The 25,697-nt window shown below is 36.4% G+C and overlaps 1 protein-coding gene across 6 annotated transcripts in view; it reads left to right on the top strand.

The window, feature by feature from the left end:
• Positions 1 to 19,110, top strand: part of CDK8 (cyclin dependent kinase 8) — a 145,289-nt gene extending 126,179 nt beyond the window's left edge. For 3 of the 6 annotated variants that reach the window (XM_025875160.2, XM_073894755.1, XM_073894756.1), the window contains 8 exons: positions 1,208 to 1,339; positions 8,724 to 8,867; positions 11,308 to 11,377; positions 12,178 to 12,250; positions 15,195 to 15,292; positions 16,013 to 16,091; positions 16,211 to 16,369; positions 17,812 to 19,110. In XM_025875160.2, the coding sequence (XP_025730945.1) occupies positions 1,208 to 1,339; positions 8,724 to 8,867; positions 11,308 to 11,377; positions 12,178 to 12,250; positions 15,195 to 15,292; positions 16,013 to 16,091; positions 16,211 to 16,369; positions 17,812 to 17,937 (881 nt within the window). In that variant the 3' untranslated portion in view covers positions 17,938 to 19,110. The remainder of the gene's footprint in view (positions 1 to 1,207; positions 1,340 to 8,723; positions 8,868 to 11,307; positions 11,378 to 12,177; positions 12,251 to 15,194; positions 15,293 to 16,012; positions 16,092 to 16,210; positions 16,370 to 17,811) is intronic. The other 3 variants (XM_025875162.2, XM_025875161.2, XM_025875164.2) reach the window with 3 other exon arrangements.
• The last annotated feature ends 6,587 nt before the right edge of the window (positions 19,111 to 25,697 follow it).

Genomic DNA, 25,697 nt, shown 5'->3' with positions numbered 1-25,697 from the left:
CTCCCTTTGAGAGCCAGGCCCTGTCAGTACCTACTCTATAGAGTCACCAAATGCCTGTTAAGTCCTTACTTTGTTTTAAAAAGTCCAATTTGGTTGCATCAAGTTCAAATGTAAGTTCCAAGTGTGCAAAATAGAAAAGAGCCAGCCAAACAGTAATTACAGACATGTCTTTTATTAAGATTTGGAGAAATTTTATATAACAAAATAATCTAGTTTGGAATTATATGTAATGCACATGATGTTAGCAGGTTTGGGGGGATACTAATGGCTTAAAGCATTCACATTTAAGAAGAAATATTAGTTCTTCTATAAACCATTATTTAGTAATCTGAGTCATGGTTTTAATTCTTTACCAAATTTCTGTGTTTTTTTTTTTTTAACCTCCTTAATTAAGTAGGTTAGACGAGGGCCTACTTCATTAAAAATGTATATTAGGAGAGCAAAACCAAACAAAAGGTGGATGAATATTGAAATTTTTGATAGATGGTAAGAATAGATGATTGTTCATTTGATGTGTATTTGATAAAAACTATGTGTAATGACACTAGATAGATACTAAAAGAGATGAAAAAAGACAGTTTTGCCTTTAAGACTACAGTTTAATAGGATAAACAGTCTGAATTAACCATACTGCATATTAAACTGTGTCAAATGCCACAGCTCCAGTTCTGAGCTAGGAGTTTATGACATTTTGTCAAATCATTTAATTTCTTCTTTTGAAAATTTTTTCTTTTTTCCTCCTGAAAACGGAGGTGATTGAACTATATGACCTTTTAAAAGGTCTTTTCCACCTTAAAAAAATTACTATGATTCTTTAAAGTTAAGTTAATAAAATTCAACCCAAATAAATGGGGGGGGCAGATAGTGGTGTTATACTGTATAGTCCACTTCTGATTACCCCAGTGACCAGGCTTATTGATGCAAATAATGGAAAGCCTTACTGTAACTGATCTAGTTTCTCAGTGCTTGTGACCAATACAAAGAATGGACATGCAGCTTAACAACCCTGTCCCTAGTGGTGGCGTGACAGGCAGAAAGAAATCTGCCCGGGGTGTAGGGTCACCCTTGACCTCTGGCAGCAAGCATATCTATCACCCAGGTGAAGAATTCACATTTTCCCCATCTTACTAAATATCAGTGGTAAAATTAATCAACTAAATTTGTAAAAATCTATTGACTTAACATTATTATTATCTTTTTTTTACAGCTGATATGGGCTTTGCCCGATTATTTAATTCACCTTTGAAGCCTTTAGCAGATTTGGATCCAGTAGTCGTAACATTCTGGTACCGAGCCCCAGAATTACTTCTTGGAGCGAGACATTATACCAAAGCTATTGGTGAGTTGAACTAATTAAAATTCCATGACATTTTAAAAGTGGCTTTGTTATTGTGAAATATACATATTTCTCTATGTTAAGTCAAATAATACAGAAAATTATAAAAGTAAGAACAAGAACTATCCTAAAATTCCACTACCTAGAAACACCATTTATTAGCATTAGGAATGTAATATCCTAGCCATCTCTTTCTGATAGATAAATAGATATTTTAAAACTTTTTAAATATGTGGGATCATACTATGCATTCTAAGTAAAAATGTATTTTCAATTTTACTTGAAAAGAGAAATAAGCACAGTAAAATTTCTAAACCATTAAACTTCAGATAAATGTTTCTTTCACCAAAAGAAATATTTACTTCTAAAAGATCCCCTTGGAGTTAAGGAGAAAATATTATGGAAAAAAGTAAAAGTTTAGAATATCTTAATTCACTTTTCAATTTTTGATTATGTTGATTACTCCCTACCCTGAAGAATTAGGAAATTAGTACTCTTTTACTTCTTTCCCACCGACCTCTCAATTTATAAGCTATGTTAGAAATATTGTCATTATTACTACTTTGTTGATGTTTATGACATTTGTTTTCTATTTACAAACCATAATTCCCACAGTTTATACTCAGATTATATATTGTAACAGATTCAGTGCTCAATTACCACAGTCCTTTTTCCACATCTTTACCATTACTGACATCTTTATTCTGCCTCATTTTATTTCATTGAATTTTATCATCGTGTAATTTTCTTATGTGCTTTTCTTTTCTTTTTCCCTTTGTTGTATGTCTTTACGGCTTACCTAACTTGTTCTGTGTTCTCCAGAATGGCATTGAGTCTGCTTTTGTTTTTCTTGGTTAACTCCATCCTGAAGTCTTCTATGCTATGCTGTATTCTGGATTGATTTTCATCCTGGCTTTTTTTTTTTTTTTAATCCTCTGAGTTGGGTATATTTCCTTCTGGGCTTTATTATTTTGCTATAGCATAATCTCAGCTTGCTTTGGAAGGGTGTCTTGGAGGTAAATTTTCTAGATCTTGTATTTCTGAAAAATGCCTGTGTCTTCCTATATCATGCAGTTTGGCCAGGTTTAAAATTCTAAGTACAAAATAACTTTCCCTCAGTATTTGATGATGCTCTTCCATTGTCTTGTAGCATCAGTGTTGCTAATGAAGGTTCATGCCAGTCTTATACTCATTCCTTGGTGGATTACCTGGGTGGTTTTTCTTTGCAAAAACAAATAGGATTTCTTATCCTTATATTTCACAGTAATGTGCTGGCCACTTGGTAGGCACATTCAGTGTGAAGTTCATATCCCACATCCCATGTCTGTAGAAAACTCTTAAACTAGTCTTGATTTCCTCCGATTTTCTGTGTCTCTCTTTCCTCAACTGAGTGTGGGCAAATATTGGACTCCTGAGGCTGATCCTTTATACCACTTTCCTTATGTTTTTCTGCCCTTGTCTTTTTTTCTCTAAGAACCCCTTCTTATTCTCTATTAGTTTTTTGTATTATTTTATGGGAAAAAAAGTATCTCAACTATCTGAGGATGGTGATAACAGTGCTTTTTAATTGTTTGTAATTTGCTGTATTGCTGGAATAATTATGTGTTTTCTTTATAGGCTCTCTTTTTATTTATATGTCGTGGTCTCTCCCTTCCACGTGGCAAGTGTTCTTCCACTCTTTGTTGACCCTCAATTATCTCTTCATATTTAAGAATCAGCTTACAGAAAAGTACTTGGGAACTCTGTGTACATAGATCATAGGGCTCATTGAGTGGCAGATTTCAGGGTGATCTAGCAGAGAGCTACCATTAATGGGGGGATCGCCAAGTGCTAAGCATGCACGAGCCTTTGTCCTGAGGCCATTCAGATTCTTTAGGGGAAGAGTCTTCCAACTTCGGGCCCTAGTTTTGTGTACCGGGTAGCTCCAGGGCAGCGGAGGGGAGCAGAAGAAGGAGAATCAACTGTTCAAAACACAGACTTTGGGAGAAAAAAAAAAAAATACAGACTTTGTAGCTGGTCCTCTACCCAGAGTTGTACAAGACAGTCCTGCTCCACACTCAGCAATAATACTGTGGCCTGGGGCCTTCTCTGAGCTGTTCCATCTGCCTTCCATCTTCCTAAAGTAAAGTGTGTATCTCTGCCTAGATCAGGTCTTATGGCCAGTCTCTTTTTTTTCATTCAGATCTTAGTCAAAACACTACCTCTTCAAAGAGAACCTCAATGATCACAGTATAAAGTATACTTTATACTGTATAAGTATAAAGTAGTGGGAAGTTCCCCATCCCACTTCCACCTTACTGCCTTGATAGCATTGAATAGTATATAAAATCCACTAAAATAGATAGACCTTGTCTAGCTGGTCACCCTAGTAGGCCAGTGCCTACATGGTACACAATGAGAACTCAGTACTCTTTGTTGAATGAGTGAATGAATCTTGTCCCCAGTGATCTCCTCTTGTTCTTTTTATTACTATGGATCACTATTACCTTTCTTACTTTGCTGCCATTTCAGTGTATACTCAAGAAGGGAAAAGAAGAAATACTTGTGATCATTCCCCCATTCCCCCATATTAATCTTGAACCCAACATGCCTTTCTTCAGAAAATCTTTATGTTCATTAATCTTCATAACTGCTTTGAGATCACATTTCATTTTATAAAAAAGTAAAGGTAGATAAAGTTAAGTCAGTTAGATATAGGACTTCTCTGTACTACCTTTGCGACTTTTCTACAAATATAAAATTACTCCAAAATAAAGTGGTTATTTTTTAAAAAGTCAATTAGAAGGAAAAGTAAAGGGCGCCTGGGTGGCTCAGTTGGTTAAGCGACTGCCTTCGGCTCAGGTCATGATCCAGGAGTCCCTGGATCGAGTCCCGCATCCTTCTCCCTCTGACCCTCCCCCCTCTCATGTGCTCTCTCTCTCTCTCATTCTCTCTGTCTCAAATAAATAAAAAAAAATCTTTAATAAAAAAAAAAGAAGGAAAAGTAAAAATTATTGAAGCTAGTCCTGTTTTTGAATACATATTATTACCTACACATACATTTGGTTTTCTTTTTTATAAGTATATTTTAAGTGCTTAGCATATAAGCTAATATGATGCATAGCTATTTTTTCCACCTAGGAAATGAATATTTAAAAGCAGTGTTACTTTTGATAAGACATATTAACAGACTACACAGATAGGGAAGTGATTGCCTGGGATGACTGGGTGGCTCATTTGGTTAAGCATCTGCCTTTGGCTTGGGTCAGGATCCCAGCATCCTGGGATCGAGTCCCACATTGGGCTCCCTGCTCAGTGGGGAGCCTGCTGCTCCCCCTGCTTGTGCTGTCTCTCCCTCTCCCCGTGGCAAATAAATAAGTAAAATATTAAAAAAAAAAAAAGGAAATGATTGCCTAATCTTAGCTGTTATCAACTGATGATGATAAATCAAATGAGACTTTGATTTAATTTAAATTAAGTAAAAAATATTCCATCTCAGAAGCTTGTGACTCTGACTTACTATTTATTTTCTTTTTCTCAAGAAACTTACATTTTATTGTGAACATTGCAATTTGTTTAACCTATTATTATTCACTAGGACAATCTACAGTTTGTCAGTTTTGATGCAGGGCTGTTTGTCACAAAGCTAAACTACCAGCAGTTAGGTAGATTCCCTTGTTCAAATGGCTTTATAATTTGCAAAAGAAAAGGCCTTTCTTCATATTTTTCCTCTCTTCCTCCTTCTCATCATCAAAATTTATTGGATAACTCTTATGTAAACTTTTTAAAACTTAAGAGAAACCAAAATGTATGCATCTGACTTGTAGCCTTAGCTTTGTCACTCAGGGTGTGTGTGTGTGTGTGTGTGTGTGTGTGTGTGTGTGTGTGTGTGTGTGTGTGTGTGTGTGTGTGTGTGTGTGTGTGTGCGCGCGCGCACGCACGCTCCCATACGCACGCACACATGCTCACCCTTATGCAAAGCATTTAGTTCTTTAGCCTCATTTTTTGAAGGTGAGAATTTAGACCAAATCATCTCTTAGGTCCCCTTTAACTCCGAAAGTTCTGTGACCTTGGATAAAACAGTTGCTTCTGAGGTAGGAAGATTACAGAGGGAACTAACTGGGGTGCAGATGATTGAAACCAAGGTCAGGCCAGAGCCTCTGTGGTGGTGATCCCCACCCCATGTACATCTGACTTGGCCAAGAACAATCTTGGAGAACACTTTTCTTTTATGAATACATTGGCTCAAAAATGTTACAATATGGGTATCTTTTTTTTCAAGAGAGAGAAATTATACATAAACCATTTTTAAATCAAATTTTTAAAAATCGAATAAAGGAATAAAAATGAAAACCTCTTCCTTGATTCCAGTCTTTCCCACACAATCCCATTCCACCTATTACTTATGTAAGTGCGCAAGGGTCCATTAAAGTACAAATTCCCCACACCGCAGTGAAAGCTACTTATCAACTTGCCTAGCATTTTTACTTCCCTGTCAGATAGTTGTAGTTTGAACAGCTAATAGAAGAACTTTTGTAGTTGAATGCACAGATTACTTATTCAGTAGTTCATTTTAATGGCATCATTTAGAAAGGTGAAATCTGCTAGTGGAGTTTGGTGGATTATGTTAAACAAGGCTACTAAGAAGCAGCAAAAGAGCACAGGGAAAAATGTTCCCATCCTCTATTACAAACAGATTTTAGTGCTGCAGTCTTTTATTCACTTGTACAAAGCTGCAAGCTGAATCATTAAACTGAAGAGAGTAGATAATAGGTTAGTAAACATTGTACTCCCAGTGACAAAGTTTAATTCAGTTTTGAGTGTTTTGGGGTTTTGTTTGGTTGACTTCATGGAGAAGGCTGAAAGCGGAGTTTCAATCTTTAATCATCACTAAAGCAGTCTTAAAAGTTTTACTAAAGTATGGACTTTTAAACTCAGATGTTTGTTCTCAAATAACTGAATGCCCACTAATTATGTAGCATTCTATTAAGTGAGAAATATACTATAAGATAGGGAGAATGAGAATTTACTCTTTTATTAAGGTAGAAACTTGCTTTTAATACATCTATTGATTAATACATTATTTAACAAGCTCCCCCCGCCCCCATTTGGGTCTACATAGCCTGCTAATCACTGTCTACTTTGCCTAGTTAGCTCAATAGCTACACAAAGCATCACAGATTTTGAGAAGTAGATGAGATTTATATGTTTTTACTTTGGGAAGTCTTTCTAGAAGGAAATAGGCAGGTAGGTGAACAGGAAAGGACTTTTCCATGAACTTGGCACATTCTGAAAAAAAAAATTAGTCAAGAAGGAGAGACTTAGGTACACAGATTTAGAAATTTGTCTGAAATAATAACCTGCTTAGCTAACTTAATTTCATGATTAATGTCTGGATCAGGATTTTGCAGAAAGGAAGGATGATGAGATTGCCAAAAGGTAAGAGATACTAGAAAAGATACAAAGAGGTTGTGAGGGTAAGGTTAAGCAAGGTTTAGGAAATGATTTCTTCCTACTTTCTGACCTTTTATTTTAGAAGCAGTGTCACTTTAAGGATAGCTACCCCACTTACTTACCTCTCATCTTCCTTTACATGTTAGTTTTCTTCAGTATTTTTCCTAGCTAACCAGAATGAGTTGTTACAGTGTCTCTTGGGTGCTATGAGTAGAGTTTTAAATATGCAAATTGACCCATTGGCCCTTTCTGTGATGCTCCACAGCTTTCTTTCCTATCTTCCCTTTGATGAAGATTCTCATAAGTCAAGTTATCATATGGGGTACATATGTAAAAAGAATAATCATAAAATAATTTTTCCGTTTACTTTATGATACTAAAAACAAAATAGCTTGGCTAGTATCTCTTCATACTTTTCTGTATGGTGGTATTGGCTAACTTGGTTCTCTGATGTGGGAGAAAACAGATATGCAAACACTGTCCTTTTTAAAACTCGCTTGTAGTTAGGGTGTATAATCTTAATAAATAGATGATTAACTTCTTACTCTGAAATATGTAAATATGATAATTTTACATTAAAGATCTATATTCCAATTGTAGATTTTGGGAATTCTGAGTTATTTTATAAATTAACATTTTTTCTCATTTTCTATTTATGTGACAATTATTAACATACCTGAACAATTTGCTTTAATAAAATAGTGGTTTTAATTTTTCCCTCTGTAGTTATTTATATTTACCACAGGTATTGGTTAGATCAGTCAAAAACCACTGCTGTGTGCCACACCATTGTATTTAGTGTAGAGAAGTTAACTTTGCCGGTTTAGGGCTTTGTTAAAGTAGGAACTGAATAATTTCAGTTTTAAATTCTGAAGTGGCATGTAGACCTTTCCTCTATTAATAACAGTTCTATTGAGTAAAAGTCTAATATGAATGAAAGTTGGCTTATATCTTAAAGTGAATGAAAGTAATTTGTTGTACTACAGAAGAATCCATTTTGCCTGGCTTTTATAAGTAATTCTAGTGAATTTATACCCTTTATACCTATCTTAAAGATAGTATTTTGCTCCCTGTTTTCTTGTCCTTATTAAATTGCAAAATCTGACACTACTGTAGCATAAAGAAATACTTTGAACAAAAAACTTCAAGTAGAAATGCAGTTTCATTAGAATATTTGAGGTCAGGCATTGTCTTTCTCCTATTGGAATAACACCTTGCTAACTAGTGCTAGCATGAGCGGATAATTATTAGACTTTACAAATTAGCAAGTGTAAACTAGATAAAGAAAAAATATTTTTACCTCAAAAAATTGTGCTGAGTGTTTTTGGCAAGTATGCCCAATTTCAAAAGCAATTTGGGTTTTCTGTTTTTGTTTTATTTTTTTGTTTCATTTTGTTTGTTTGTGGTTCCTGTGCTCCATATGCAGCTTTGTATGTATCTCACAGATAAGGTAATGTTTGAAGCATTTAAAAATTGCCAAAAATTTAGCTAATTTGATTTGAACTTGGAATGAAGCCACTGGGTGGAATGGAGGTGTAATAGGGAATGAAAAATTGGGGTGGGTCGGGTGGGAATATATATTTATAAACAATATTCCATGATATTTTTAATGATAATTGCTTTAGGAATTAATATGACTTATTAGGAAAAGAAAAGAAAGAAAAAACCTATTGAATAGGTTTTTTGAAATAACCTATTATTATTCACTAGGACAATCTACAGTTTGTCAGTTTTGATGCAGGGCTGTTTGTCACAAAGCTAAACTACCAGCAGTTAGGTAGATTCCCTTGTTCAAATGGCTTTATAATTTGCAAAAGAGAAGGCCTTTTCTTCTCTATTAGCTTTGATAAAAATGCATTTTCTTTTGGAAAGAACCACTTTATTTTCCTCCTTTCTTTTTCTTTTTTCCTTTCCTTTTTTTTTCTTTTCTTTTTTTTTTCTTTTTATTTTAAAGATATTTGGGCTATAGGGTGTATATTTGCAGAACTACTAACGTCAGAACCAATATTTCACTGTCGACAAGAGGACATCAAAACTAGTAATCCTTATCACCATGACCAGCTGGACAGAATATTCAATGTAATGGGATTTCCTGCAGGTACACATTATGTTTTTGTTTTTGTTTTTAAATCACTGTTGTTTGAACTTAGATATCTTCATTGGAAAGGTGTGTATCTTTAGCTGATGAAAGCTACTCTTACTCAATTCTTTATGATTTGCATTAATCAAAGATCCTTAGAAGTAGCAAAATTTATAGAGTTCACATATTAGCATAAAGATATTTATGGGTTTTCTGAATTTGAGGAGTATATTTTTGTTTCATTTTATTTTTTTGTTTTGTTTTGTTGTTTAATATTTGAAATGATAAAATATTTGCAATATCTGAATTAAAAGGTGCCTTTAGTTCTTACCAGGGGAAACTATAATAAAATTCAGTAGTATGTATTTTTGTCTGGCAGCACATATAATAATACCATTACTTGGGATTTAAATACAAATTTTAAATGTTATATATAGGGCACTGTACAGAATCACATTATAGTGAATAACAGAATTTTTTACCCTATAACCCTTGCCAGTAAGAACATTCTTTTAAGTGTTCTATTAGAACAGCGACCTTGCCTGCACCAATTGGCAGCAGGGAGAAAGTTGTTTAGATGTCTCATCACAGGCGTTAGACCCCTCAGTTTTTCAGCAATATCCCCATCCCTTGTTATGTATGCCATAGCATGGTAGTTCATCTGGCACTAAAGACTCTGCCCAGAGGTCTAGAATAATGAAGTTTTGCTTTAAAAACCTACATAATATTGGCTAGTCAGGTATTTATTAGAAATTGTTTCTTACTAGGAATTTTTCTCAGGTCAGGGTAACTCAAGACTAATACAGAAATACCTGGGAGTTATAATTTCACATTCCCTTGTAGGAGTGTTAACACAGATACTACCTTTCTGCAGCATTGGTCAACGGGCCTGTGAAGACTGCTTTTTTGTGACGAGAATTTTATTTATTCACTAAATATTTGAGTACCTGCCATGTGCCAAGCACTGTGTTATGCATAAAATAATGTTAATATAACAAGCATGATTCTTGCCTTCTTGGAGTTTATATTGTACTACTCTAAGGAGAATGTTTAAATAATAGCAATGGTTTGAGTAGATGGAGAAGAATGGCCTTTTCTTCCGACTTCTGAATGTGTCCCCCGTTTCTAAGACCCAAGAGAAAGGAACATGGCTTACAAGGCGGTGGAAGAGGGAGGTGGCCTCTCTGTAGGAGATGATTTTTAATGTGTAATTCAACAGTTAGGGGAGGCTCAGCTTATAAGGAAGTTGAAAAGCAGGCAGTAGGGTTTAGATTTAATGTACAAAAGAATGAGAATCCATGGTAAGTTCTTGAGAATTAGTGACATGGTTTATGTTATATTTTAGGAAGATTAGTATGGTTGTGGTAGGTAAAAATCAATTAAAGAGAGGTAACTGAAGTCAGGGAAGCCAGCTGTTTGCCTGTATAGCGGTACTCCAGGTGTAAAGTGATGAAAAGGATGGAGAATAAAGGACAAATACAGAATTTTTTATATGTAATTAAAGGAAAAGTAAAAGATTATCTCAGGATGTCTAGCTTGAGAAATTAACAAAATAGAGAAATTGGAGCAAGGAAATAATTAAGGAGAAAATCCCATATAGGAGTTTAAAGTATATATTTAGTTGACTTTACAGTGTGATATCTTTGGAGGCTAGGTTGCACAAATCTGTATAAGTAAGTTGAAGGCAGATGTCTAAAGGTCATTTAAAAGCTAAACGTGCGGTGAAGCTACCTGTTGTAGTAGCGGCTAGTAGTCTTTCCGCACAAGGCTGTTGACAGTGATGACGAAAACTAGCCCTCTAGCATGTGTTGTCTGAGCAACTCTAAGGCCAGCAAACCACCTGAAACATTTTCTGCCTAATGTAAGCAGCTGGGGGTGTTTTTATCAATGGTACCGAAACTAGCCAAGCCACCAGCTGACTTATTTGCGTACTAGTTATGTCCTACCCTGTTCTATTCCAGACAGTTGTTGCTGCTCGCATTGAATGCTGCTGTAAAAACAGTGTATTTAATAAAGTGAACATAAGGAGGGCCATGTAAAAAAAAAAGTGCATCTTACAGCTACAGAGGGGAAAGATAACACATTTGTCATTGAAGACACTGGTTGCTGATTTAACTAAGAAATTGGGTGGAAAGGGGAAAAAGTGGTTTTACAAACAGAAATAGAAATATATATTAATAACTTATTCCTCTCTACTTACAGAAATTGAGGTAACTTATAGTAAATTACATAGAAAGTAAGTACTAAATAGATAAACTAGAGATCTAATGCTATACAAGGGATGAGAATTGTATTTATAGGTCAAGATAAGATATTTACTATAGTAATTTATTTGAGGTCTGTGCTTTCATTGGAGGTTCAAAGTGTATAGGACATGTGATGAAATTGAGGTAACTTTTTTTTAATTCTTAAGAATAGGAACCTAGACAACATAAAATTTTATCAATGTATTTCACAGATAAAGATTGGGAAGATATAAAAAAGATGCCTGAACATTCAACATTAATGAAAGATTTCAGAAGAAATACGTAAGTTGGAAAGAAAGTAGATCCTTTGTTGATTTTTGCTTTTCCAGAATCCTCAGGATAAGATTGAATACTCAACAGAATACTGAACATAAGCTTAGTCTAATAAATAATTTTTCTTCTTTACTTAATAAATATTTTATCTTTTAAGATGTTTAAGTGATATAAAGAAGGTAAACAGCTAATTTTAGCAGCTGATTTGGATATGAGAAAGAAACTCTTACCATACTTAATTACTTTCTGGAAGCGAGCATTAATGGAAGGGATCACAGCTGAAGCAGTAAGGTTGCTTTTTTCAGTCAAGAAATAAGCAACCTTGCTAGCCATCAGTTGCCCACCCACCTGGGTTGTGTCATCATTTTAAGCAAGTTTTAATAGAGAAGAAGGAATATTTCATTTATTTACAATGCAAGATCAGAGCATTGGGAGAGGACAGTTTATAGGTCTATAACAAATTTTTTAAAATTTTAAATTTATTTTAAACTTACTAGTAAGGCTGAATTAAACATTTGACCCATATGTTATTTAAGAGAGTTGTTGAGATAACAGTCTTATAAAAAAATAACTATTCAGTATGTATTATTTATGAAATTATCCTGTGTTTACTCAGTGGTATCCATTCATAGGTGACTAGTGTGAATATTGAATGAAATATGAAATTGAGCTAATGTTATGCCGATTATGCCATTTTCAATAAATATTCTTTATCGGTTGTGATTAAAATAATTGTTTGGAAAAACTTCAGCCAATGTAAAATTAACCTCAAAATCTAATGTAGATATTTCATAGTATTTCTCTTTCAGGTATACCAACTGCAGCCTTATCAAGTATATGGAAAAACATAAAGTTAAACCAGATAGTAAAGCATTCCACTTGGTAAGCTTTAGAGAACAATAATAAAATTTTTTTCACTGATTAGCTAACCAGAGGTTTTTTGGGGTCAGTTTATACTGTAATTTAGCACTCTTAGAGTACTTTAATGGTAAATGCAGACATCTTGTTGCTGCATATTAGGAAAGGCATAAAAACACTTGTTTTTCCAAACCCATAACATGGTTTAACAGACTAATGTTTGGTTACATTAGATTTTTTAAAGAGAGTTATTGTGGGGCGCCTGGTGGCTCAGTCAGTTGGGTGGCTGCCTTCGGCTCAGGTCATGATCCGGGGTCCTGGGATTGAGCCCCGCATCAGGCTCTTTGCTCAGTGGAGAGCCTGCTACTCCCTCTCCCTCTGCTGCTCCCCCTGCTTGTGCCCTCTCTCTCTCTCTCTCTGTCAAATAAATAAATAAAATCTTAAAAAAAAAAGTTTTAAAGATAGTTATTGTACCAAGTCTGTGAAGAACATTTTTAAAATTACTTTTATTGGTTTTCATCGATTATTTTAAAATTTCAAAAATTTCAGAGAAGAATCTAAAAGAAAACCATCCCACTACTCAGAAGTAACTTTTATAGATTATTTTGTATTTCAACTCTTTGAAAGATTATTTATAAAATTTTTAACTCCCAAGATACTCTTACAGACTTGGGTATTAGAAGTCCTTCAGTGATGGTACGCATTATTTGCTTTTTCTGGAAGAATATGAGAGATGCAGTATTTATTACTGTATAATGGAAAAATAGTTTGACTTAGAATCTAAATGAATCCATGTGCTATTGTAATTTATGACATTATATTCAACTTGCCAACTTAAATTTGTTTACAGTAAAATTTCCATTTTTACATCATAACAATTAAAAATGATTTTCAGTTTTATGGGGTTTTTTTTAAGTTATATAACATACAAAGGGGAAATTTTGGGGAACAGGTATTTGGCTTAAAATTCTTTTAATCCTTTATTCTCAATATTTTTAAACGAGTTCATTAAATGGGAATTTTTTTGTCTTGAAAGTGTTATATTTTCCTTTATTACAGTAGCAGGCCACTTGCAAACATGTCTTCTGTTTCTGCTTTTTCTTCTCTGTCTGCTGCTTCTGCTTCTACACCTTCTGTTTATTTTTATATCATGTCATATGTCCTGTATTTCATATCAGCAACTTAAAAAGCAGGGCCTAACCTATCTTATTACCACACAATATATTATTATCCAAATAATGGTTTCTTATAATGTACTTACAACAGAACCCAAATAGGAAGGTAAGTTAGATCCTTCAAAATTATGGACTTACTTATTCTAACAAAACAATGATTATAGTGGTAGACCAAAAGTCACAGTTCAGGGGACTTGCTCTTACTTACCTCCAACTTGCTGCTATTCGGTGTAGTCTAAAGTGACTCTCACAACCATCATCACTGAAATTCCAGAGATATACTTCCCTCACAGCTTAGTTGCTTGTTTTTACTGCGGTGACCTATCTTGGGTGGGCCCATCTGAAAGCTCTAATGTAACTCCTATAAAACTGTTGAGCATTTTAAATGGCAAATCCATGCTTTTCCTTTCAACTCTAAAAATAAAGTGGTGCTTCCACTGAAATATCAGATCATCAAAATTAAATTTAAATCTTACCGTTCCAGCGTTTCCTCTGTATTTTTCAATATTGTATGTCGTTCTGTCCTCTGATTGTGTCATCTCCCATCAAGTCTCAACGCATCTGTTGGTGTTCAAGTAAGGTGTCCCAGTCCACAGCACTAGAGTCACCTGAGAAGTTGGTAGAAAGGCCACTCCTCAGACTCCTGCGCAGATATCCCAGTCAGAGCTCTGAGAGTGGGGCCTAGCAGTCTGCTTTCAGAAGTGCTCCAGGGACAGTTCTGATGTACTGTGAAGTCTGAAAACCACCGTGTTAGATCAGAGGATAAGCTGAGAGACCACTACTTAGATAAGCTCTTTAATCACCTACTAAAATCAAATGTTCTAAAATAAATAAATAAAATAAATAAAAATAAATCAAATCAAATATTCTAGTTCATAAAGTCTTAAGTAAACTATGTTTTTACCAAAAAATACTGAATTTTGACATTAGTGTGACATTTCTGTAGGTAGCAAAATAATAATAACAATAATAATAATAATAATGGCAGCTAACACATAGTGCTTTTTTTGTGTTCAGGTACCATTAGAATTGCTTTCCATATATTATCTCATTTAATTTTGAAAACAAACCTATGGGTGTAGGTGCTATTTTTAATCTCCATTTGACAAATGAGGTTACAAAGAGATTAAGCAACTTGTCCAAAGTCACTCATCTAATAAATGTCAAGACTTGAACCCAAGTGGTATCCTTCGAATCTCCATTCATAACCCCTCTGTACTTTACAAGTTCTGTATCAAGCACCATATTTATTTAGACTAGGATAGCACTGGCCAGGAGAGCTTTCTCTGATGATCTGTGCTGTCCAGTAGGGAGCTTCTAGCCACATGTGGCTCTTGAGCTCTAGAAATGCACCTGATATGACTGAGAAATTGATTTAAGTTTAATTTGGTTTTAGTTAATTTGGCTTTAAATCTAAATAGCCCCATGTGGCTAGTGTATTATTTGTGTTATAATAATTTTCCCCTTAATAAAAAAGGAATAGAAAATACAAGATTTTAGTCCTGTTCTAAACTGGACAAAGCAGTCTGCATAATATAGGTCATTGGTTTAGAGTAAGAAGTAAGTATAATTACTTCTTAATAGAAGAACCAAGTAAGATCATGATTATTAGAATGACTGAATGTGAATTACTACATTAAATGTAATAATCAAGTTTTTCTGTTGTTAATTTGGGGGAATAAATATCCTTCAGATTGTGGTGTTTTCATCAAAAAACATATACGTCCCACATATGGCCAAGGATATAACTATGAGAAGTAACACAGTAATGTTTTTATGATTTATGGTTTCAGCTTCAGAAGTTGCTTACCATGGACCCAATAAAGCGAATTACCTCAGAACAGGCTATGCAGGATCCCTATTTCTTAGAAGATCCACTTCCTACATCAGAGTAAGTGATCAATTTATTACCTCACCAGCATGGTAGAATTTTTTGGAGCATGCTTGTTTGAGTTGTCAACTCCAACTTGCCACTCCTCTTACATGGGGACCCAGGGAAATCCCAATGACAAGCAAAAAATGAGTTCTGATGACTGAGGTGTCATTTCGGGCTTTTATGGGTAAGAACCACTCCTGTTCATGTCTTGCTTTATGAAACCTTGCCATCTTTAGTTTCGGTGGGGCGCCAGTTACTCAGTGGCAGGTTGATTATGCATGCTGTAGCTCACTCAGACTCACTGAGATTGCCCACTGCTTGCAGTTACAGTTTTATGTTCCAATTGCAAATCCCATTCCCAAATAAATTTGTGTTCCCCATGTCACCTTTTATTTTATGTGTAGAAGGGAGAGTTAAAAAAAAAAAAAATTGTGTTCGAATAGTGACATTTCCTCTGGAATCTGTATTTGGGTTGTAATAATAAAAGAGTGAGGCTGGGATAAAAGAAAGTTGAGTCATATTCGATGATTATTCATTATTTTTATACAATGAAAAGTCCTCCCATGGCCTGCTATAATGTCACTGATTAGAAGAAAAGATTCATCTTGTCACAGTTGCATGAAAGGTGCTTATTTTACAAATATGGAAACAAAGTCCATTGTAGAAGAATAAAATGAAGCATCTGAAATATTGATTGGCATACCAGAAATCGTTTTTCTTTTTTCTTGTGAGCAGCGTTTTTGCCGGTTGTCAAATCCCTTACCCAAAACGAGAATTTTTAACCGAAGAAGAACCTGATGACAAAGGAGACAAAGTAAGTATTAAAGTACATTTGGCTGCTTCTTGTTTTATTCAATGCTACCATAACATTTTCTTGTTTGTATTTGGTTCTCCTTCTGAGTTGAACTTTATTTTTCTGTTTAACCAATTGAGAAGAACCAGCAGCAGCAGCAGGGCAATAACCATACTAATGGAACTGGTCACCCAGGGAATCAAGACAGCAGTCATACACAGGGACCCCCGTTGAAAAAAGTGAGAGTTGTTCCTCCTACCACTACCTCAGGTGGACTAATCATGACCTCAGACTATCAGGTATTTCCAATTTATTTTGTACTGACTTGCCATATCAGTATTTGTATATGGGTTTGTGACCTTTGGAAAATGCAGTATAACTAAGAAAATGCTGACCTTTATGTACCTGGGGAAATATACTGACGTGAGTGTTATTGACATGGAAAAGTACTGAGTATGGTACAGTACAGGGTACCTACTGACTTTTGAATTAGACAGACCTAGAATGATCAAACTTAAATCCTGCCATTTATTAACTGTGTGACCTTGGACAAATAATATAACATTTCCTGCTTTAGTTTTTCATCTGTAAAATGAGACTAGCCAAGCCTTACTTGTAGTTCTTGTAGGAGTAGACGTAATAAACCCTAGCCCCTGACTTGTGGTAGGAGCTCAATCAATGCTGTGTATTGTTTTCAAACAACAGTATACCAAGAATGATGAAGGACACAGGCTTTCAGGGGCGCCTGGGTGGCTCAGTTGGTTAAGCATCTGCTTTCAGCTCAGGTCATGATCCAGGGTCCTGGGAATCTAGCCCCAAGTTGAGCTCCCTCCTCAGCGGGGGATCTGCTTCTCTCTCTGCCTCTGCCCCCCCCCCCCCCCCCCCCCCCCCCCCCCGGTTGTGCTCTCTCTTGCTTTCTCTCTCACATAAATAAATAAAATCATAAAAAGAACACAGGCTTTCAGATCCCAGCCCAGCCGCTGACTTTGGGTAACCTTGAGTAAGTAATTCAGATGTTCTCAGTTTTCTCACTTGTAGAAGTGGATGATGGCAAGGATTAATCTCTTTGTAACCTCATTGGTCAAATGGAGATTAAAAATAGCACCTACAACCGTAGGTTCGTTTTCAAAATTAAATGAGATAATATATGGAAAGCGATTCTAATGGTACCTGAACACAAAAAAAGCGCTATATATAATTATAAACTTTTGTTTATAACTTGTTGCAGAAAATGATTCATTAAAGGGCATAAAAATATTTAATACCAAAGAAAATGGTTCTGCGCTGCCTTTTCTTGTCCTATTCATTTTTATTCTTTAGTCACACATGTGCTGGGAGGCTTCTGTTGAAGAAACTAGCATGTCAATTAGCTTTGAATTTCTTAGTATATATATCATTAAGTTCATGTATAAACATCTCAAGCAAATTAATTACTACTTATCAGGTAGTTACAAAACAGCTTAAAAGGGGGATTACTGCTATAGAAAAACAATGAACTGCACTACATAGAAATAAGACCCAGCTTAATGTTATTTACTGACAATACTTCTGACCTTAGTTGATATTGAAAGATTGGGGGTTTTTGTCATTGTCATTCTAAAGCCTAGTACATGGCACAAGACTTCTTAATTGTTACTGCCTTGAAATAAATGCCATTGCAAACCTAAGCCTCACTGGCTCGGGGCAGAGCCATCTCTTAGAAACACCTGACTCTCATTTCTCGCTCGTTCTTCTTTTGCAGCGTTCCAATCCACATGCTGCCTATCCCAACCCTGGACCAAGCACATCACAGCCACAGAGCAGCATGGGATACTCAACTACCTCCCAGCAGCCTCCACAGTACTCGCATCAGACACACCGGTACTGAGCTGCGCTGGAATGTTGTCAAGCACTGTTGCTGGCGCTGCAGGACTGACGGTGCGGCTCTCTGCGGGAACCTGGTACGGGCCATGGAATGTACTGTACACCCACATCCTCAGACTGCCCAGCAGCCAAGTTCCACCACCTTTCACAGACCGGGGTAGTGGCTTCCAAGTTGTACCTGTTTTGGAGTTAGACTTGAAAGAAAGTGCTAGCACAGTTTGTGTTGTGGATTTGCTACTTCCATAGTTTACTTGACATGGTTCAGACTGACCAATGCATTTTTTTCAGTGACAGTCTGTAGCAGTTGAAGCTGTGAAATGTGCTAGGGGCGAGCATTTGTCTTGTATGTGGTGAATTCTTTCAGTGTAACAACATTATCTGACCAATAGTACACACACACACACACACACACACAGAAGTTTAACTGGTACTTGAAACATACAGTATATGTTAACTCAACAAAATAACCAAGACTCAAAGTGAGATTATTTTGGTACACCTTTCATTTTAGTGTCTTATCAGTGGGTTGATTCATTTTCTACATTAATCAGTGTTTTTTGACCAAGACTGTTGCTTGGGTTTTTTTGAAAGTACAAAAGCCACATAGTTTTTCCAGAAAGGTTTCAAAACTCCCAAAGATTAATTTCCAACTTATAAGTTTGTTTTTGTTTTCAATCTATGACTTGACTGGTATTAAAGCTGCTATTTGATAGTAATTAAATATGTTGTCATTGATATAAACCTGTTTGGTTCAGCAAACAAACTGAAATGATTGTCATAGACAGTGTTTTATTTTTCCTGTTGGTGTTGCTGATTAGTGAGCATGCTTTAAGATGAAAAAAGCATGAATGATAACTTCCTCTGAAAGGTGCGGCATCCGATTCAGATATTTTGTCTTGATTTTAAAGCTGGTTGGTGTAGTGCTATTAAAATTTTGTTCAGTTAATTTTACTTTTTAAAACTTGTTCGCACGTTGTTTAGGGTGCCCTTACTTCAGCAAAGGAGAAGGAGTAGGAGAGCCTTAGAATTTTTGAGGAAAAAAAAAAAACCTATAACATACAATGTACTGTATCAAACTATTTTACATGAATGACACAAGTATTCTGAATTTAAAAAAAAATTGAACATTGTTAAAAACAAGGTGTTATGTAATAAATTTATTTTTCATAAATCAAAATATGAAGTCGGCTCTATTTTTGTATACACAAAAGTGTTTTGTTTTAAAGCGTGCCTTAACAAGTGGCCTCTAAATAAATCTGTTCAGTTGTTTTCCTTAATAATGTCTATATATTCAGCCTCCAGAGTGGAGTGGAGTATAATGATTTATGATTTAGATATGGATTCTTTGCTCTGTTGCACTTAGCACTATAATAGAAGATGTCGACGAGACACCTTTCTAATTGAAAGAATTATGATGAGCCTTCCATTTCTAGAATAAGGCCTAATTCTGTCTTATGCTGGGAACAGTTTGTTTTAGCCCAAATAATTATTTTTCCTCCCTCCTTCAGCACAAAACACAGAAGATTAAAAAAGCTAACATAGTTTTTTTTCTTAAAAAGTCAGCTCATTCCTATAAAAACATTCTAAAACATTTGAAGAACTGAGGAATTCCAATCCTGATAGGCCTGACTATAGCAGTAAGTATAATTCAGGAGCCGAATGTGCATTTCCATGTTCTGTCTCCCCACCACAGCTCCTCCACACAGCGTGAGGATCTGATCCTAGAGCTCCGTCCTCAGCACCTTCAGGAGCTCCCCTCTGGCCACAGACTGAGTCAGTCTTAACCTAACCATGTCTTGTTTCCCTTCACTCGAATTGTCTTCTATTTTTCCTCCCTGCCTTTGATGCAGTGGCTTCCAACCTTCGTGGTCATGAAAATCATCTGTGGTTTGTTTTCTCTGGGTCTAATCCCAGAGGTCGGTTCGGGGAATTGGGGAGGGACATGGAATCTTCATTTTTAACAAGCTCCTCAGTTGGTTCTGATGTGGGAGTCTGAGGAAAACATAGGAAGAACACCTCCAAGCTGGTCTAAAGATTGAGCAAACAGTAGCAGTTCAGTCAGCGGCTTGGAGAGAGGGCTGCCCTGTTGACAACCCACCTTCTGCATAAATTTCAGAAAGCAAAACCCATTATAGCAAGTTCCACTGTAAATGTTGGAAACTCCTAGGGCTCAGTTCTCAGATTTTTAGATTTATCAACCTCCGTTCTTGGAGTGATCCTGTCCAGTCTTGAGTTCAACATGTTGGTGACTATTAAATTTATATATCCAGACTATTTCATATACAGTTCCAGACTCATATATTTAATTGCATCTGTGACACATAGACAAATAACATACCCAGACACATACCAACCATCATCCTCTAGTGCATTCCTTGGCCTTATTTCTTTACATTGCACCTATCACATATTTGTGACCATTTTCTGTCCCTTCCTGTGGAATGGAAGCTCCGTGGAAGGAGCCCTATTCCATCTCAGCCTCTCCTCTTTCCACTCGCCCCCAGGTAATCTCACCCAGGCTCAGGACTTGGGTAGACTGATGGTTCCCAGATTTCCTATCCAGACCTACCTGCTGTATCTGACTCATTACTGCAGATGGTCTCTAGACTGAAGACATCCAAAGCAGACTCCTGGCTCCGCCAGCCACCCTGCTCCTTTTATAGACTTAACCCTCTCAGTGATTAGGAATCCCCTCCCTCCGAGTCATCCAAGCCACACAGAAGCCTTGGCACCATCCCCTCTCACATACACTATATCCATTCCACATGCAAATCTTGGGTGCTTCCCCTTTCTATCCCCAATCAAATTGTCCTCACCACCTTTACTGCGCTGCGCTGTGCCAAACCACAGCCACCTCTTCCCTAGACTCTTACACAAGCTTCCTGCCTGTTTCCACCCTAAACTCCCTTAGCCTCCTCCACACACACAGACACAGCAGCCTGAGTGACGATTTTAACAGCTCATGGCCCTCCTCTGCTCTCATCCCTCCAGTGCTTCTGGCTCAGTGAAAACCAGGCGGGTCCCTGCAACATTCATGATGGCCTCCTCCTATTTCTTATGACTATCTTCTGGCACCCCTCATGTGCGTCACTCCAGAGGCACTGCTGTCCTTCACTGTTCCTCGAGCCTGCCAAGCACCTGTTGTCTCACGACTCTTAGGCTCTATTCTGTCTGCATCTGCCTCCCGTTCTCCCCAGCTAGTTCTGGGTTCACTCCCTCACCTCTTCAGGCCTGCTCAGATCTTATCTTAGAGAGGCTTATCCTTTCCACTCTGAAATGGCAGCCTGTTCTCCGCCTCCCCACTCCCTATCCCCTTCACTCAGCTTCACCTTCCCTCCTAGCACTGACCCCACGGACTTAGACTTGCTTGTTGTTTCTCCCCACCCTACCGGAAGATAAACTCCACAAAGGCAGCCTTTTTCCACTGAGATGTCATTGACATGTAACACTGTGTTTTTGAGGGGTGAGAGATGTTGATTGGATATACCAGGTAAGGCAACAGGATTACCACCACAGTTAGCTAACACTTCTAGGCAGGCTTTTTATGTACTACAATAATCCCAGCAACTGGAAGAGTGCCTGGGGGTACACAGTAGTGCTTATAACTATTTACTGAGTGAATGAGTGAGTGCCTAAGTGACTTTGTATTTGGATGTCAAATAGTATCTCAAACCCGGCATATCCAAAAGAGAACTTTTAATCTTCTCTCCCTAGCCACCATCTAGCTTCCTAACCGGTGCCCGGCTCCCACTCATGCTTCCACTCACACCATTCTGTAGCCTGTCTTCCACATAGCAGTGATCCTGTCGCTTCAGAACCGTGATTACTACTCGGCATTTTTATGCATATATGTTTTTTTGTTTGTGTATTTGTTTATTGTCTAACTCCCCCGTGGGGGTAAGGACTTTGTCATCCTTTTAAAGAATAAACTATAATGGTCATTGTACATGCTCTTAATCCTTCAATGGCTTCCCATCACACTTAGAATAAAGTCAGAATTTCTCAACGTTGTCTAAAATAATCCAGTTTGTTAGCTTCCTCACCGTTCTCATTTACTCTCTCTCTCTTCCCATCGATTGCTCTACTCCAGTTACTTTAGACTCTTAGTTTTCCTTGCTATGCTTTCACTTAGCATTATACCCTCCATGTTGTTGAAATGGCAAGATGTCATTCTTTTTTATAGCTGAGTAATATTCCTCTGTGTGTGTGTGTGTGTGTGTGTGTGTGTGTGTGTGTGTGAGACATCTTTATCCATTCACTTATCCATGGGCACTTGGGCTGCTTCCATAGTTTGGCTATTGTAAATAATGCTGCAGTAAAAGTGTATCTTTTCAAATTAGTGTTTTCCTATTCTTTGGGTAAATACCCAGTAGTGAAATTGCTGAGTCATATGGTAATTATATTTTTAACTTTTTGAGGAACCTCTGTACTGTTTTCCACAGTGGCTGTACCAGTTTGCATTCCCACCAGTGGTGCAGGAGGGTTTCTTTTCCTCCGCATCCTTGTCAACACTTGTTTCTTGTATTTTTTATTTCAGCCATTCTGACAGGTGTAAAGTGATATCCCATTGTGGTTTTGTTTTGCGTTTCCGTGATGATGAGTGATGTTAAGCCCCTTTTCATGTGTCTGTTGGCCATCTGGATGTCTTCTTTGGAAACATGTCTATTCATGTCTTCTGCCCATTTTTTTAACCGGGTTATTTGTTTTGGGGGAATTGAGTTGTAATTGTTCTTTATATATTTTGGACACTAGCCCTTTTTTGGATATGTCATTTGCAAGTATATTTTCCCATTCTGTAGGTTGCCCTTAGTTTTGCTGATTGTTTCCTTTTTATTTTGATATAGTCCCAATAGCTCATTTTTTATTTGTATTCCTTGCCTCAGGAGACATACCTAGAAAAATATTGCTATAGGTGATGTCAGAGAAATTACTGCCTGTGTTCTCTTCTAGGACTTTTATGGTTTCAGGTCTCACATTTAGGTCTTTAATCCATTTTGAGTTTATTTTTGTAGATAGTGTAAGAAAGTGATCCAGTTTCACTCTTTTGCATGTAGCTGTCCAGTTTTCCCAACATCCTTTGTTAAAGAGACTGCCTTTTCACATTGCATATTCTTGCCTCCTTTGTCAAAGATTAATTGACCATATAAGCATGGGTTTATTTCTGGGGTCTCTATTCTGTTCCATTGAACTATGTGTCTGGTTTTGTGCTAGTACTATACTGTCTTGATTTAGTATAGCTTTGTAGTATATTTTGAAATCTGGGATTGTGATACCTCCAGCTTTGTTCTTTTTCAAGATTGCTTTGGCTATTTGGGGTCTTTTGTGGTTCCATACAAATTTTAGGGTTATTCTAGTTCTAGGAAAAATGCTGTTGGTGTTTTGATAGGGATTGCGTTAACTCTGTAGATTGCTTTGGGTAGTATGCACATTTTAACAATAGTGGTTCTTTCAATCCATGAGGGAATGTCTTTCCATATGTTTGTGTATTCAGTTTCTTTCATCAGTGTTTTATAGTTTTTGGAATCAGGTCTTTCACCTTGTTGGTTAAGTTTATTCCTAGGTATTTTATTCTTTTTGATGTAAATGTAAATGGGATTGTTTCTTAATTTCTCTCCCTGCTACTTCATTATTAGTGTATAGAAATGCAGTGGATTTCTGTATATTGATTTTGTATGCTGCAACCTTACTGAGTTCATTTATCAGTTCTAGTAGTTTTTTGATGGAGTTTTAAGGTTTTTTTATATATATTGGAACATATCACCTGCAAATAGTGAAAGTTTACTTCTTCCTTACCAATTTGAATATCTTTTATTTCTTTTTCTTGTCTGATTACTGTGGCTAGGACTTCTAGTACTATGTGGAATACAAATGGTGAGAGTAGACATCCTTGTCTTATTCCTGATCTTAGGGGAAAAGTTCTCAGTTTTTCACCATTGAGCATGATGTTAGCTGTGGGTTTTTCATAGATGGGCCTTTATTATGTTGAGGTATGTTCCCTCTAAACCTACTCTGTTGAGGGTTTTTACCATGAATGGATGTTATACTTTGTCAAATGCTCTTTTGTATCTATTACAATGATCATGCAGTTTTTATCCTTTTTTTCTTGTTAATGTGATGTATCACATTGATTGACTTGCAAATATTGGACCACCCATGCATACCAGGAATGAATTGCACTGGATTGTGGTGCATGATTTTTTTAATGTATTGTTGGATTCAGTTTCCTAATATTTTGGAATAGTTTGAGAAAAATAGGTATTAACTCTTCTTTAAATGTTTGGTAGAATTCACGTGTGAAACCATCTTGGTCCTGGATTTTTGTTTCTTGAGAGTTTTTTGATTACTGATTCAATTTCATTGTTGGAAATCCCTCAAATTTTCTATTTTTTCCTTTTTTTTTTTAAAGATTTATTTATTTATTTTGAGAGAATGAGAATGAGAGAGAGAGAGAGTACATGAGAAGGGGGAGGGTTAGAGGGAGAAGCAGGCTCCTCGCTGAGCGTGGAGCCCGATGCGGGACTCGATCCCGGGACTCCAGGATCATGACCTGAGCTGAAGGCAGTCACTTAACCGACTGAGCCACCCAGGCGCCCCTCTATTTTTTCCTGATTCAGTTCCAGGAGGTTATATGTTTTTGCAGGAGGATATTTGGTAGATATCAATAAACTTTTTCTAAAATTTATATGGAGAAGCAAAAAGAACTAGAACCTAGAGGATACATTACCTGATTTTTAAGACTTAATCTAAACCTACAGTAATCAAGACATTGTGGTATTGGAGAAAGAATAGGCACATAAATCAATAGCACACAGAGTCCAGGGAGATACTGATACATATAAGGGCAATTGATTTTCCATGGAACTGTGAAAGCATTTTAGGAGAAAAAGGATAGTCTTTTCAGCAAATGGTGCTGGAACAATTTGGTATCCTGATGCAAAAACCAACCAAACAAAGCTTTGATTCATACCTTGCACACATTACAGAAATTAAAACAGGTCATGAGCCTAAATCTAAGTATAAAGCCAAAAACTATAAAACCTGTCAAATAAAATATAGGAAAAACTTTATGACCTTGTGTTAGGCAAAAATTTCTTCGATATAATACCAAAATCATGATGCATAAAAGAAAAGATTGAAAAGTTAGACTTTATCACAATTAAGAACTTCTGCTTTTCAATAGACTATTAAGAGAATGGAAAGAAACACAGACTGGGAGAAGATATTTGCAAGTCACATGAAAACTTGTATCTAGAAACACAAAGAACCCTTAAAACTCAATAATAAAAAAGAAACCAATTTTCTTACAGGCAAAAGGTTTGAACAAACGTTTCACCAAAGAAGATAAGCTAATGGCCGATAAACTCCTGTAAAGATGCTCAACATCATTGCTAATTAGGGAAATGTAAATTAAAACCACAATGAGATACTACTACACACCTATTAAAATGGTTAAAACTAAAAATACCTGAGCACCAAATGCCAGTGAAGATGTGCAGTAACTAGAACTCTCACATTGCTAGTGGGAATGCAAAATGATGCAGTCACTTTGGAAAAGGTTAACAGTTTCTTTTCAAGTTAAACATACCCTTGTCATATAATTCGACTATCCCAAGTGAAGCAAGAACATGTTCACACACAAATCTGTACACAAATTTTTACAGGGGCCTTATTTGTAATTGCTAAAAGCCAGCAACCTATCCAAACATTCTCCAAATGGTGAACAGTATGATACCATGAAATAGGGAATTTCCCATATGGTGAAGT

The sequence above is a fragment of the Callorhinus ursinus genome, unplaced genomic scaffold, assembly GCF_003265705.2.
Source record: "Callorhinus ursinus isolate GAN/ISIS: 27379988/994484 unplaced genomic scaffold, GSC_fseal_2.0 scaffold7, whole genome shotgun sequence".
In the NCBI taxonomy this organism is placed as follows: domain Eukaryota; kingdom Metazoa; phylum Chordata; class Mammalia; order Carnivora; family Otariidae; genus Callorhinus; species Callorhinus ursinus.
This window is presented reverse-complemented; position numbering and strand designations above follow the sequence as displayed.